Source organism: Sinocyclocheilus rhinocerous, unplaced genomic scaffold (assembly GCF_001515625.1).
Source record: "Sinocyclocheilus rhinocerous isolate Xijiao unplaced genomic scaffold, SAMN03320098_v1.1 scaffold1733, whole genome shotgun sequence".
Lineage (NCBI taxonomy): Eukaryota > Metazoa > Chordata > Actinopteri > Cypriniformes > Cyprinidae > Sinocyclocheilus > Sinocyclocheilus rhinocerous.
This window is the reverse complement of record NW_015640388.1, coordinates 1,063,539-1,078,548: the sequence shown is the minus strand read 5'-3', so window position 1 is coordinate 1,078,548 and position 15,010 is coordinate 1,063,539. Positions and strand designations below refer to the sequence as shown.

General features: G+C 35.4%; 2 protein-coding genes across 2 annotated transcripts in view; both read left to right on the top strand.

Moving 5' to 3' along the window:
* The window catches only part of LOC107752658 (FERM, RhoGEF and pleckstrin domain-containing protein 2-like), a 15,974-nt gene extending 10,003 nt beyond the window's left edge, over nt 1–5,971 (top strand). The window contains exons 7-11 of the mRNA XM_016568690.1: nt 4,251–4,432; nt 5,235–5,324; nt 5,515–5,600; nt 5,727–5,814; nt 5,954–5,971. Coding sequence (XP_016424176.1) covers nt 4,251–4,432; nt 5,235–5,324; nt 5,515–5,600; nt 5,727–5,814; nt 5,954–5,971 — 464 coding nt within the window. The remainder of the gene's footprint in view (nt 1–4,250; nt 4,433–5,234; nt 5,325–5,514; nt 5,601–5,726; nt 5,815–5,953) is intronic.
* LOC107752657 (FERM, RhoGEF and pleckstrin domain-containing protein 2-like) lies at nt 5,700–15,010 on the top strand. The gene is made up of 13 exons (XM_016568688.1): nt 5,700–5,814; nt 6,005–6,138; nt 6,764–6,845; nt 6,957–7,194; nt 7,298–7,428; nt 8,030–8,098; nt 8,180–8,269; nt 10,357–10,439; nt 11,643–11,761; nt 11,949–12,016; nt 12,280–12,387; nt 12,505–12,656; nt 13,542–15,010. Exons 2-13 carry the CDS (start codon nt 6,038–6,040, stop codon nt 13,633–13,635), a joined length of 1,335 nt encoding a protein of 444 aa, XP_016424174.1. The 5' UTR covers nt 5,700–5,814; nt 6,005–6,037; the 3' UTR covers nt 13,636–15,010.

Sequence of the window (15,010 nt, the reverse complement as noted above, 5' to 3'; positions counted from 1 at the left end):
TGGTATTCTGGTCTGTGAGCGTATATGCGTTCAGGCGGCGTGGCTTTGGACAGCGATTGCGGGGAGGGTGGGACGTTCGCTTTCAGTGCTATCAGGCTAAAGTTAGTATTTTCCAAGATCTCCTACTGCACCTTTAAACTACTGGAGCCTCTCTCTCTACTCCCACAAGCGAGGGCAGGCCTGGGCTGCTCTTAAACTCTGGGCAAGGCACCATTTGGCCATCCACCTAACGGTGCTTCCTTCACATCAGCTGAATCCACAGATCTCCCATCATGGACATAATGACTGACTTTCTCTTTGTATTGACCATTATTATTATTATTATTACTACTACTATTATTATTAAGTGTTGCCAAATCTACTTTATAAAGTGACAGATGAAGTACAAATTAACCTTTTTTTTAATTTAACAAAATAATACTGTAATTCAGGAATTTTGACAGATTTTCTTTTAGTTAACTCAGCTAAACAAAGCCTGCACTAATGAAAACCCACAATGTTCCTGGTCTAGTCGTCTTCTCTCATAGAATCCATAGTAAAGAATTTGCTTTTTGAGGGCTGTTATGGTTTAGATTTCACTGTCCGTTTAACACATAAAGCAGTTTTATTTTCAAGAAACCAATTTTAATTTACCTCAAATAGGTTTTATTCCTGTCCAACACATCAGTATCTCAAGCTTGTGAATGTGTGCCAGTTACATGACTGTTCTTGAGTCTGGACTAATACATAATTACAGTATGCTCTGTTTTAATATTGATACAATATATTTAATGTATCAGTGTTTTAATATCACACTGTTGTCCCTGAAGATCTTTTTCCATATCATGGATAATGAATATTATAATGTACAGCTGTGAACCATTTTTAGCACTCACCTTCCACATCTTAGCACTTCAGATACATTTCAAAACACATACATTTTGATGGTAGATAAACTCCTTCGTAAGTAATGAAGTCCACCATTTGGTCCCCCCCACTCACTATAAGCTAGTGATGTGTTCTGATTTGTTTACATGCACACTTTAAATATTGGCACAAAAATGCAGTTTGTTTGCAGTGTGGCTGTTTTTTAAGTGTTTCTTATAAGAGATGCAAAATAGACGTTATGGTCGGGGAAAATTTTCAATGTAGTATTGAAAAATGTTAATTGCTATTGAAGGTGTCTTAAATTAATATTATTTTTCATTTTAAGACACTTTTTCGGTATTTATAACAAACTACAATGCACTTAAAACATTTTCAAATAGAAATGCTGTTAAGTTACAAAGTTAAGTCTCAGTCAGTCACAGTACTGCATCAGAAACAAGATTTTAGTTTTTTTTTGTTTTTTTTTAAAGAGGTATTCCTAGTACTTTAGGGGATCTAATGACAAAAGAGAACCTGACCAGATTTGCCTTTCTTTACCTGCCTTGTGCTTTACTTTATGCTTCCTCAGTATCAATATTTTTTTGCTAATTTAATTCTGAAATTAAGTGCTATTAATGCAAATACAAGGTCCTTAATGTACTAATGTGAAAATAGAGTGTACTTATATGTGTGTGCGCGCACATTTTTCCCTTTGAAATAAAAAAACAAAACACTTTTGGGTAACTGGGATTTCAGACTTTTTTTGTACCCTTTGAAAAATGATTTAAGTGATGCAAATGACTTTAAAAACTGAAACTGCATTAGCCCCTCTAATAACCTGTGTCCATACCTAACCTACTGCCATACCTAACTGTAATATGGTGTTCATTAAAATCTAATGCAGTTTTCTTAAACTGCTGGAATGCTTTTTTTTTTTTTATAAGGATGTAACCTTAATGGGTTTTTTCAGGATTTGTGGTTTGCAGTGTTATTTTGATTAGTTCTATATTTAAGGAGCTATTTTCAATGACATGGATCAGTGCCAGTGTCAACATCTTGAGCCACCTATTTATCATCGTTTCTTTGAGAGTTTGTGGTTGAACAGTGAGCAAAAATACTAGAGGAAAACAAGCTGATGGCCAGGAAAGTGGGAGCAATGCTAAAACTAGTGGGAGCCAGTGTGTCTGGCATCATTTTGAATCCTTCTGCCTATATGTTAAATACTGCAAATAAGAGAACAATCAGCGAATCAAGGATAAGTTCTCTTCTGTGTAGGGTAATGCCCTGGTCTTTTGTTACTAATTCAAGTAAATTTATCCGTTTTAGCTTGTAAAATGATGTTGCTAAAAAGAACATTATTTTTTGTATTTGGGGGGGTGTGTTAGAATTAGGTAGGCGTGGTTGACTCTTAACTTTTATAAAGAATATCTCTTTGGATTTGAGACTTTAGTCTTTGCAACTTTACAGATCTTCTTTATGCACCAAGAGCTTGTAACACTCCAAAGAGAAAGGAAAAATTTAAATCACGTCATATCCTTTAAGTGAAAATGGTTGCAAATACTGTACTAGCCTCAGGAAATAAATAAGCTGAATTCTTAAACTGTGATCATGCTGAGCTCCTATCAGATGTCAATTTGCCCTCTGTTCATTCTTTTTTGGTTCATCGAGGTTCAATGTAGGATTTCAGTACAAATGTACTGAAAAAAGTCTCCATTAGTGTTATTTTAGTATTAATTGTTTACTAAAAGTATTTATTAATATTTTTAATTCCCTTTTACTTTTATATTGTAAATTCTAGTTAGTTTTAGAAATTTCTAATTTTATATGTAAGTTTTGTTTAGTTTTATTTTTATTTTTTTATTTTTTTTATTTTTTTTTTTTGGTTTTAATTTTAGTTATTTTAGTACTTAAAACGTATTTCAGTTGCCAAGGCAACATTTCGTTGTTGTTTTTTTGTTTTGTTTTTTTGTTTTATTTTAATTGCTGAAAATAATTTTAATAAGTCTGCTTTTAGTTAGCAATAAGAATACTGGTCTTCATTATCTATGTTTAACAAATGAGTTACTAAGTAGCTTAAAAAAGTCACAGCTTTGAAATAAAGTGAAATAAATCCTGTCCTTTTGTATCTGTTTTACATTTGTTTTAAGCAGATAATTTCTGACCAATAGATGATACTGTACACAAGTTCATATACAGTACTGTTTGTGATTACTTCAGGTAATTCAGGATGCATGTTGTGTGTTAACACTTAATTCCTTAACAAAAAAGTTGCTAATAAACACGGTGTCAATACATATTTCTCATTCTCATCTACAGTTTATAGCAGTAATGAACTTACCAGTAGGATTTGATACAAAATACAAAACTGAACACAATCTAGCACAAGCCTGTCTGTTGTTGCTTCTTATGCTACATTCCACAGCCTCACTCTAGTGTAGAGTGTTTGTTCAGGCTGGCTGCCAAACTCCGGCTCCAGACCCCTTCTCTCCCTACCCTCTTCTCCTATGTCATCCCCGCTGGGACACTCCAGTTAAACTGTAAACCATTGCCGGCTCACCAGCCCAGCAGTATCGCTGATAATCCTCTGCAGGAATTATTTCCGGGTCGTAAAGCCACCTTTTTCTATCTGAAGTTCCTTGTTTATGCCCAGCCTCTACATTCTTGTTTTCCCCCGTGAGCTACTCCTCTTTGAGGAAGAAACCATTTCCCCCTTCTTGTATTTATCCCTTTATATATACAGTAGGCGTGGTGTTATTTTTCATTTGTTTTCAGGCTTCTTATCTTTTATTTCTTAATAAAATAGTATGTGGTAAAGGAAATGGGTGTGATTTTTCTCTCGTTCCCGTTTTATTGCTATGCAAACAACAGCTCAATGTGTGAGAATGGCCGTGTCTCCTGATATATCATATCTTTCGCTATTCTGCTTTGTCATAATTGCTTTGGCAGAGTTGTTGGTGACCAAATATATATATATTTTTTAATTTTCCATGTTATGTTATTAGCACTTTAAATCGCCTATTTGATTTGATGCAGGGCATAATGACATGCTTATTGAATTGACAGTTTCTAGATGCATGAAGGGTGTTTTGAGTGATAGGTTGTACTTGGTGGTTGCTAGGGTGTTCTAGGTGGTTGTTAGGTGTTTACTAAGTAATTACTATTTACATATTTGTTTAGTAGTAGTAGTAGTATTTAAATTACAATATTTTTTATTTGATTTAATAAGCTCCTAAACATTTCCTTTGCTTTTTTATTTTTTTTATAAAAATAAAATACTTAAACTCCTAAACTTAAAAAAAAAAAATCAATACAAATCTAAACTATTTACTTTTATATTATTATTATTATTATTATGGTCTTAACAGTATTAACTCATGTTCTCCCTTTCTTTTTTCATCCCGTAGACTCTGCCACTGACATCCCACAGCTCTCTCCCTTCAACACCAAGGGTCCTCTGTGTCTGTCGCCCTCTTTCCAGATGTCCACTCTCAGTCTTCCCGGCCAGGCACCTTCACCCCTGCAGAGCCCCATCTTGAATGAGGTGGGCACTGCCAGACTAGAGGAAGACGAAGAGGGCAGGAGGAAGGTACACTGATCGCATGCCAACCTGCCCGAGCCTGAATAAGAGTTGAAAACGTTTACTGTTGAAGCCCAGCTCAGGGCATGCTTGGATTTGATTGAAATAAGTAAAAAAAAAAATTTAAAAAAATGAGTGGGAACCATTACCCAACTTTTATAGATTTATCAGACATTGACACTTTAAATGTAATAGTATCTTGAAATATTTCCGAGTCAACTGAAGTTAGGTTAAAATGAGTTCTAGGTTCTATGTTAAACTTGTAAGTTTAATGTTAAATTTTAGGTTCTGTGTTTGAAGTTAATCTTTACGTTCGTTTCAACGTTAACTTCTGGATTTTAAGTTTTTTCTCTGAGTTGTGTTAAATGTTCAAGGTTCTAGATGAACCTACTACGTTCAAAGATAGGTTAATTTAGTTAAATTGTAGGTTTTGTGTTTGAGGTTGTACAGTGTGTTCTTAGCTAACTTCTACATTAAGGTCTACATTAATTTAATAGATAAATTCTGATTTATACATTAACTTCTAAGTTCTAAACTGTGCTAACATTTAAGATAAATTCTAGGATGTGTATTCCAGGTTAACTTATACATTCATTTTTGTTAATTTCTGGGTTTTATGTAGGTTCTAAGTAAGTACTATAACTTAATTTCTAAGATAAGTTCTTGGTTCTGTGTTCTGCATTAACTTTTTATGTTCTACATTCTACATTCACTCCATAGAACATAAATGAACTTGCCAAATAAAATAGAGTGTTTAGAGGGTTTAATACAGCTTATCTAAGAATGGTTTTAAGTATGCTTTTATTTTCAGAGATATCCCACCGACAAAGCCTACTTCATTGCTAAGGAGATTCTGACAACAGAGCGGACTTACCTGAAAGATCTGGAGGTCATCACAGTGGTGAGCAGAGCTGTCTGTGCTCATGACTCATGAATATAACAAGTTTAGTGTGTGAGGCTTGTCTGGACAATGTATCCTGTATGTTGTGTCAATTAGCTGTTGTGTATGTTTCTATTGATGTGTTTAATGTGTCTGTTAGATGATCTTTTGTCTTTGAACTGTGTGTGTGTGTGTGTGTCCATGTCCTCAGTGGTTCCGCAGTGCAGTGATTAAAGAAAACGCAATGCCTGAGGGTCTCATGACCCTCCTGTTCTCCAACATCGACCCCATCTATGAGTTCCACTTCTACATTCTACATTCACTCCATAGAACATAAATGAACTTGCCAAATAAAATAGAGTGTTTAGAGGGTTTAATACAGCTTATCTAAGAATGGTTTTAAGTATGCTTTTATTTTCAGAGATATCCCACCGACAAAGCCTACTTCATTGCTAAGGAGATTCTGACAACAGAGCGGACTTACCTGAAAGATCTGGAGGTCATCACAGTGGTGAGCAGAGCTGTCTGTGCTCATGACTCATGAATATAACAAGTTTAGTGTGTGAGGCTTGTCTGGACAATGTATCCTGTATGTTGTGTCAATTAGCTGTTGTGTATGTTTCTATTGATGTGTTTAATGTGTCTGTTAGATGAGCTTTTGTCTTTGAACTGTGTGTGTGTGTGTGTGTCCATGTCCTCAGTGGTTCCGCAGTGCAGTGATTAAAGAAAACGCAATGCCTGAGGGTCTCATGACCCTCCTGTTCTCCAACATCGACCCCATCTATGAGTTCCACAGAGGTTTTCTCAAAGAGATTGACCAAAGGCTGGCTCTCTGGTACTAGTTCTTATTTAACAAAATGCAACTTGTTAGCATATATGACAATGTTAAACAAATTTTAATTTAACCCTACAAAGCCTACTGTATTATATTTGATACGCAAATTTGTAATACCTCTAAATTATCACAAAAAAAAACCTGTTGTATGCAATCTACTACATGCTTTCTATTGTCTGATATTTAATACTTTTTAGCAAGAAAAATTCATTTTAGTATATAGTTTTTAAAAATGTCTACCTTCAGTTTGTGGTGGTATATGTGAGATATAAAGTGACAACTGATTTTTATATGCATTTTATGCAAGTAGACTGTTATACTTTTATAAAAATCTCATTGATTTACATTACAAGCTATCAGAATTTCAACTTATTTTGGTCATTTAATTATCAGCAACTGCACTAAATTGCATATTTTTGCTTTGTTTTTAATAACTTTTTTTTTCTCAAGTATGAGCTCCATATGTACTATGTCATACTATATGAACCATGAAAGCCTGATGTATCAAATATGATACTCAAAAAAAAAAAAACTATGCAAACTTAGTTTTTTTATGTTTGGTTTAAAGGTTCATGACAGGAATGCTATTTTGTCTCAGCCACTGATCATTTTCACATGTTCACAGGGAGGGGCGCTCTAACGCTCATGTAAAAGGAGATTACCAACGAATTGGAGATGTCATGCTGCGCAACATGTGTGCTCTGAAGGTGAGGTTATAGTTCAGTTCTACAAACAAGAACAACTTTGATTTTTAATGTAATAAAGTATTCAGATCATCCATAATTTACGTGATGGGGTTGTTGCCTTCATAATCTCAGGAGTTCATAGGCTTTCTGCAGAAGCATGATGAGGTGTTAACAGAGCTTGAGAAAGCCACAAAGCGTGTGAAGAAGTTGGAGACTGTGTATAAAGAGTTTGAGCTGCAGAAGGTGTGCTACCTGCCTCTCAACACCTTCCTGCTGAAACCCATTCAGAGACTCATGCACTACAAACTCATCCTGGAGCGTCTGTGTAAGCATTACGTCCCCCAGCAGAGAGACTACGATGACTGCAAAGGTGATTCTGCTACCAGCTAAACCTCAGATGTTTTTTCGAAGAACAAACGCTTTTTCTTTAAGATCTGAGCATGATAATGAACGTCCACATTCTGTTTTTGCAGAGGCTCTGAAAGAGGTTGCAGAGATTGCTGCTCAGCTGCAGAGCAGTCTGATTCGACTGGAGAACTTTCAGAAGCTGACAGAACTTCAGAGAGATCTGATTGGCATTGAGAACCTTACGGCTCCGGGAAGAGTGAGTTACCTTGTACCTGAATTTTTGTTTTGGTTAGTCAAAGTAGTGGATGAACTGGCGTACAGAACATCCCCTTTTAGCGTTATGAACCAATTATACTATGGTCATGGTCAGAAATGTACTAAGTAGTATAAAATGTAAATCTGCATTCCTAGATTTACACTTTTTAAATGGCAGAAATCTTTAAGATAAAAGATAAATCTATGAGCTAGAAGATCATATTTCAACTCAGAATAGACAAAATATCGAGAAAGGTATTTAAAAGAGGGTTATAATAGCCAAAATAACAGCACTGTTCTTCACTGGAAAAGTTATTTCACCTCGATACAAACGCTCACTGTCATGGCAATCACACATTGCAATCTTTGTCTCATTTCTCGTTCGATTTGTGGCACACTACTGGCAGGATGATAGTAATGTAGTTTTTAGAGCTTGGAAGCAATACAATAGACGTCAATGATTCACCCTTACATATGAGCATCTCACAAAATGAAGAGTTCTAGAGAAACAAGGAAATTTGAATTGTAGTTTGCTGCTTTATAATTAATAAAAGTCAGTAAGTAAAGTGCCCAGTTCATTTTTTTTCCTGCTCCTCCTCTAGGAATTTATCAGGGAAGGTTGTCTCTACAAGCTCACCAAGAAGGGTCTGCAGCAGAGGATGTTTTTTCTCGTAAGACTGAACTTCTATTCTGTTTTGGCAGTTTTGATTTTAACTTCTGTCTGGGTTGACCAAAACCTTTTTCTGTCTAAGTTTTCAGACATGCTGCTGTACACAAGCAAAGGGGTGACTGCAACCAATCAGTTCAAAGTTCATGGACAGCTTCCCCTCCATGGGATGATTGTGAGTATTCCCAGGAATTATTTTTGGAATGGAATACTAACTGCATTATTGAATACGAAACAGTACGCATTATGTAGTGATACACATTCCAAACGGTAGTATGCTGAACATTGTCATGTGATTTGTAAAACCTTTGAAAAAAAAAAAAAAGTCAAAAATGCTACTCCAAAAATCAAACAAGTTAGGACAAAACCAGAACAGATGCGATGGGGAGTCCTCTGTCGCTTTACAGCTATCACAAATTGGAGAAATAGTAGGGATGTAACGATTAACCGCGAGCCGGTTGAAAATCGATTTTTTTTTTTTTTGCGCTACAACATGGGATTATTCAATGCATGCTGATGAACTTTTGTCATAGTTAGTTATATGGAAACGAATAATTTATAATTTGTCTTAAATCTCATTTTGTAAAAAACAAAATCGTGAATTGAATCGAATCGTGAGTTGAGTGAATCGTTACATCCCTAAGAAATAGTGTTGTATATTTTATTTAGTCTAACTTTGAATTAATACAATCTGTGCACTACCTTAAACTGGATCAGCCTATGTCTAGCATTTATTGAACAAAATTAGATCCTACTAAGACATTCATTCCATGTTTCATCAGACAGGTCTACACCAAAATCCTTGGCCCAAGCTTCTTTTAAGTGGCTTGTGTTCATAGGCATCAGAAAAGCATTAACAAATCGTGAAATCAAATGGCTAGTGGTTGAATTTGACGTCACCTGATTTATGTTCAATTCAGCGAATGACTTTCAGTTAGGGCTGGGATTCGATGCCAAAAGGAGTTGAATCTTTGATTCGGAGGTTCTGGAAATCAAAAGTCAGCTCCAAATGTAAATCAGCTTCACTGAAGAGCCCGACATATCTTGCCATTACCTGACAAATACTATTTTTAATAATACTATATCAAATATAGATACACTTTTTTTTTTTTTTTTTTTACAATTTTTTTATCCTGCAAAAGAAGTACACGCACTTCAGCTTATTTTGAATCTTTAGCAATCCCATCAATGTCTCATCTCTTATGCAAACCAGCTTGCCTGAAAAGGCCTTTTGATGAATGACTCTGTCCAAACAGTCTGCACAAGTGCTAGGCTGAGAGGATTTGCCCATCTTTAAACATGAGAAGAGGGCTGTCTCAGTAGCATGCTGTTTTTAAGTGAAGTTAGAATTAATGTGGCTTGCTGGGGTAAACTCCGATGAAAGTGCACAGGCAGGCATTGATAAATGACGTTTATACTGGCATTTTTCTCTAAACGTCTGCACTGTCTCACATCTTAGCTTTGTTTTCATAAAGCAGTGATCTTTCAGGCCTTATTTGTAGTATCTGCCGTTAACTAAAATTTGACGATGCACACTGTCCTGGCCCACAATTCATACAAGACGCATGTTCAAAGTTGCACTTAAAAGAGTTGTTTACAAGTGTTCAGGGCTGGCGTGCGGAGGAGGAGAGGAGTAATCTGGGTTATTTTCAACCTAATACCATGCTGTCTATTAACACGGACAGACAGTGCTAAAAAAATCAGTTTTACCATCACAGAATAAAAATGCATTTTAAAATATATAAAAATAGAAAAGTTATTTTAAATTGTAATCATTTCACAATATTGGTGTATTTACTGTGTGTTTGTGATCAAATACATGCAGCCTTGGTGAGCTAGGTGACGTCTTTAAAAACATTTAAAAATCTTCCCAAACCCCGAACTTTTCAACGGTTGTATATATTACCAAATGAGAAATGCATTTACAGTACATACTGTTACAGTGGACTTGTCTGTGCTTCGCTCTTGCCCGCAGCTCATTGTGCTGGACGCTCCGGTGAGTATGAGGAAAATCCCAAAATCCCGCACTCCCAAACAGCACCTCGAAAGTCTGCCCACAACATTTGCATTTCCCCCATCGGCTCCTTCTGCTATCCCTCCCCAGCATTGATAGAAATGAGGATTGCTAGTAGTCAGGATGTTAACAAGTAGATTATTGACACTTTGGGATGGGATCAGTCATATTATCCCAAAGTATGCTAGTCGTACAGATCCCTTAAGTTTAACTGGCAGGCCTCTCTCTGGACTTTAAATGTTTTGCAGGTGGAGGAAAGTGAGAATGAGTGGTCTGTTCCTCACTGTTTCACCATATATTCCGCTCAGAGGACCATTGTGGTGGCAGCTAGGTGAGTGCATATGAAAGAAATTACTTTCACACTGCGTTTAAGTAGGACTGGGAATCATGATTCATTTGATTTGGTTGAAAAATTTGGGTTTCGAGTATTTAATTATTCTAATAACGATTTCATTCCAATTATTATTTTTTTTTTTTTGCAATGTTGAGAAATAAAGAACAATTTTGTATATGTTCTACACTTAGCAGCCTGTTGAAATAATGAGATCAAATTTCAACAGTAATAACAAATACGTATTAAAATGAAATGAAATTATATTATACACTTTTATTGTATATTGTGTCATTAGTTTTTTTATGTACTTTTATTCAGCAGAGATGTATTAAATGGATCAAACATGACAGTAAAGACTTTAATATTGTTACAAAAATTTATATTTAAAATAAATCTGTCCTTTTTTAGTCATCAAAGAATCTTTTTTTTAAAAAGTAGCACGGTTTCCACAAAAATATTAAGTAGCACAACTGATAATAGCAAGAAATCTTACTTGATCACCAAATTAGCATATTAGAATGATTTCTGAAAGATCATGTGACACTAAAGGCTGGAGTAATGGCTGCTGAAAATTCAGCTTTGCCATCACAAGAATAAATTACATTAAATTTAAATTGAATATATAAAAGTATATTAAAATATATATTTTTTTTTAATGGTGATATTTCACAATATTACTGTTTTACTGTATTTTTCACCAAATAAACTTGGGTGAGCATAAGAGACTTGTTTCAAAAACAAAAATAATCTTACAGATGTCAAACGTTTGAATTAACAGTAATATTATATTATTCTTATTTTCAAAGAAACATTTCCTTTAAAGGGATAGTTCATCTAAAAATAACAATTCTGTCATCATTTTACTCACCCTAAAGTTGTTCCAAACCTGTATGAATTTTTTTTCTTCTTCTGCTGAACTCACAAGATATTTTGAAGAATGTATGTAACCAAACAGTTGCTGATCCTCATTGACTTCCATAGTATTTTTTTTCCATACTATGGAAGTCAGTGGGAACCATTAACTGTTACCCACAATCTTCAAAATATATATCTTCAACAGAAGAATGAAGCAGAATAAAGCAACAAGGTCTTGAGGGGGTGTAAATGATGACAGAAGTTTCATTTTTGGGTGAATTATCCCTTTAACTTTTGTCTTTGCTGTTTATCATCTTTCAGTAAGAGACTCTTTCTCCTCCACAGCTCCAAAGTAGAGATGAACAAATGGATTGAAGATCTGAACATGGCTATTGACATGTCAAAGAAATGTCAGGAGAAATCAGATCTTCTGTTGGACCCAAGCCTGTGTGATCGCTCCAACAGTAAGTATCTCGAGCCTGCTTACAGCGTATTCCTCCACTGTCCACACATGTGCAGGTTGTGATGTGTTTTTGTCCCTTAGCCTCTTTATCACTGATCCTGAAGTAGATGTAAACCCCATCGCTTCCGATTGCTCCTCCTCTCTCTCCCCTCTCCTCCTTTCTTCCTTTCCCTCCGCACAATCATAAGGATCATCAGATGAAGTGTCTCTGGAGCAGGAGTCAGAGGATGACATGGGAATCAAGGACCGGAACTATCCATTTTATAAAAATAAATAAAATATATTTAAAAACTTTTTGGGGGGAAAATAATGAGATGTGTACATTTGCATCAACAACTCTCTCTGTCACTCATGACAACGAATCACCATCTCTTTGAAAATGCTTTATCATTGCAAATTCATTGTGACCCACTATTAGACAGTATTTCTCACTGACCCATAAGAAGAATGTGTAGAGAGTTACAAGCTCTGCCAGTGAAATTGAGACATTTTTTTTTATTATGATGCCCTCCATTACAGAACCAGCTGTCTGGTTACCTCCTAAGGAAGTTCAAGAACAGCAATGGCTGGCAGAAACTTTGGGTCGTCTTTACCAACTTCTGCCTGTTCTTCTATAAGACACACCAGGTATTGGAATATGTACAAGCCGTTTGATGTATTTGATGTTCATTCTGAAAGATTAAACTTCCTGCAGGAGGTCTAAAGGTCTGGATAATTTCTAATTAATTCTTGTTTTTGTTCCAGGATGACTTCCCTCTGGCCAGTCTGCCGTTGCTAGGTTACACAGTCAGCACCCCAGAGGAATCGGATAGCATCCATAAGGAGTACGTCTTCAAGCTGCAGTTCAAATCCCATGTTTACTTCTTCAGGGCAGAGAGCGAGTATACATTTGAAAGGTATGGTTTTAAATATATTTATTAAAATAATTTATTCAAAATTATTCATTAGGTTATTCCTTGTTTCATATTAATGACTTAGTTTTAGGGCTGTCAATTGATTTCAGTGCATCATTTTAATGATTTGGTAATTTATTGAATTAATGTACACTGCTGTTCTAAAGTTTGGTGTCTGTAAGATTTTTTTTTTTTAAATGCATTTTAAAGAAGTCTCTTATGCTAACCAAGGCTGCATTTATTTGATGAAAAATACAGTAAAATAAGTAATACTGTAAAATGTTAATACAATTTAAAATAACCTTATTTCATATATTTAAAAATGTATTCATTCCAGTGATGGCTAAACTTAATTCTCAGCATCATTACTCCAGTCTTCAGTGTCACATGATCCTTCAGAAATCATTCTAATATGCTGATCTGATGCTCTAGAAAAACTTTTATCATCATGTCGAAAACATTGGTGCTGCTTAATATTTTTGTGGAAACGGTGATAGTTTTTTCAGGATTCTTTGATGAATATAAAGTTTAAAAAAGAACAGCATTTATTTGAAAATGACGTATTTAATAATATTATAAATGCCTTTTAATCATCCTTTCTGAATAAAACTTTCTTTCACAAAAAAATCAAACTTTCTGACCCCAAACGTTTGAACCGTAGTGTATGTCATTATTAATTGCAAATAATTGCTTGCATTTCTTCTAACAAAAACAGACTAGTGAAATATTTATATTACAATTCAATACACATTATACATAATACTTCTGATATATTTTTATTTATTTATTAATCATGCTAAATTAACAGCCTTCATTATTTTTTCTTCTATAATAAAAGAGAAGAAGTGAATATTTGATATGCTAAAACATGCTGGGATGTGTGTGCAGATGGATGGAGGTGATCAAAAGTGCAGCGAGCTCCGCGGGACGCATGAGTCTGCTTGTACCCAAAGACCCAGCAGAGATGAACGGGGGAAGCTGAGTGTGTCAGACTGGTCTCCTGGAGCTGAGGGCTGGGCCCACTGTCTGCCAGGACCAAACACAGCATCGTTTTATCCTTTCTGATTTGTGGCTCTGAGAAGCATCATCATAATAACTTGATTCTTGACTCTGGACTGTTAGTTCTCTGCTTGCTGGGAGTTTGAGCTGCTTATTGAAACCTCAGTCCAAAGAAGTTGGTCGGAAAGTAAGCACTCTGTAATTGTCTCCCGCCATTTCTCTTTCTTTTCTTCTCGTCTTCTCGCTGATGAAACAAAAAGTGGGCATCTTGCTGTTCTAGAAGCACATTAGACTGAAAGAATTCTTATAGAAACACATTAGACTGAATTAAGTTAAGTTTGTGTGTTTCCCTTAAAGATCCAGAGATAATCTTGCTAAGGTTACACTTATTGCTGTATTCAAGTTTTAAGGTCTTTGCTAAGATGAATCTGTCATTAGGATATTTAATGATTCTTGTTACTCCAGTTTATTCAGTAGAAATCTAGTCCCTCAGGACCACAAATATAGTTTCTATTATTTGTCCTGGGACAACCTGACTGAATACTACTAAATGGAGTGTTGACAAACAGAGGGTTTGTATTAAGTCCAGCTAGTGCAGTAAGTGAGATAAAGGACTAGTGCTGTAAAATGTGTCTCGCTGATGTAGAAACAACGTAATGTTGGTCAGAGAGCATGTTTACAGGGCGTAGCTCAGAAACTGGAGTTCTATGATCGAGCACCTTTGCCCCTTTAAAGGGTTGAGGCTGAGATGTTGGTACAGGAAGGAATCAGTGAGGAATAGAAATGTTATTTTGACGTTGAGGCAGCTGAATTGGCTTGTACAGTATGTGCTGTCCTCTTCCAGCGTAGGTTAAAGCATGTCTTGAAGGTCATTATTAAGTGACCGTTACTATTTAGGGGATTTTTTTGAGTTCTGATCCGTTGCTTTTTGATCTCACAGCATTGATTTTCTTTAAATCTGAAAACTAATCAGATATCTATTTTAAAGTGAAGACTGACCAAAAAACATTTGCTAACCAAACTAAATGTAATGTTTTCAATGATGTATTCACAAATGTCACTAGTTTTGATTTTTGGGATACTTGACAGATAATGAGCTCAAGTCTAAACTAACCCCCATATGGGGGAAGAGGGTCATCCACAGTGTAATATTGCACTTTTCTTTTGGTTCCTGCCATTTACACACAGGGAAGAGGAAATGGTTCTGGTGAAGTTAAAACAACAATGCAAGATGGTCAGCCACTAAATCCAAAATTTAAACTGGGATCAAAGGCCTAAAACTGCCTGTTCCCCTTTTATATTGTATATGCGAATATTATTATTATTATTTTTTTTTTTTTTTTAAGCATATTAATAAT

Excerpts from the sequence above, each read along its gene's own strand:
- LOC107752657 (XM_016568688.1), top strand. The coding sequence starts at position 6,038 with ATGCCTGAGGGTCTCATGACCCTCCTGTTCTCCAACATCGACCCCATC. Across the intron at positions 6,846-6,956 it reads GCAACATGTGTGCTCTGAAG|GAGTTCATAGGCTTTCTGCA; the intron begins GTGAGGTTATAG and ends TCATAATCTCAG. Across the intron at positions 8,270-10,356 it reads TTCCCCTCCATGGGATGATT|GTGGAGGAAAGTGAGAATGA; the intron begins GTGAGTATTCCC and ends AATGTTTTGCAG.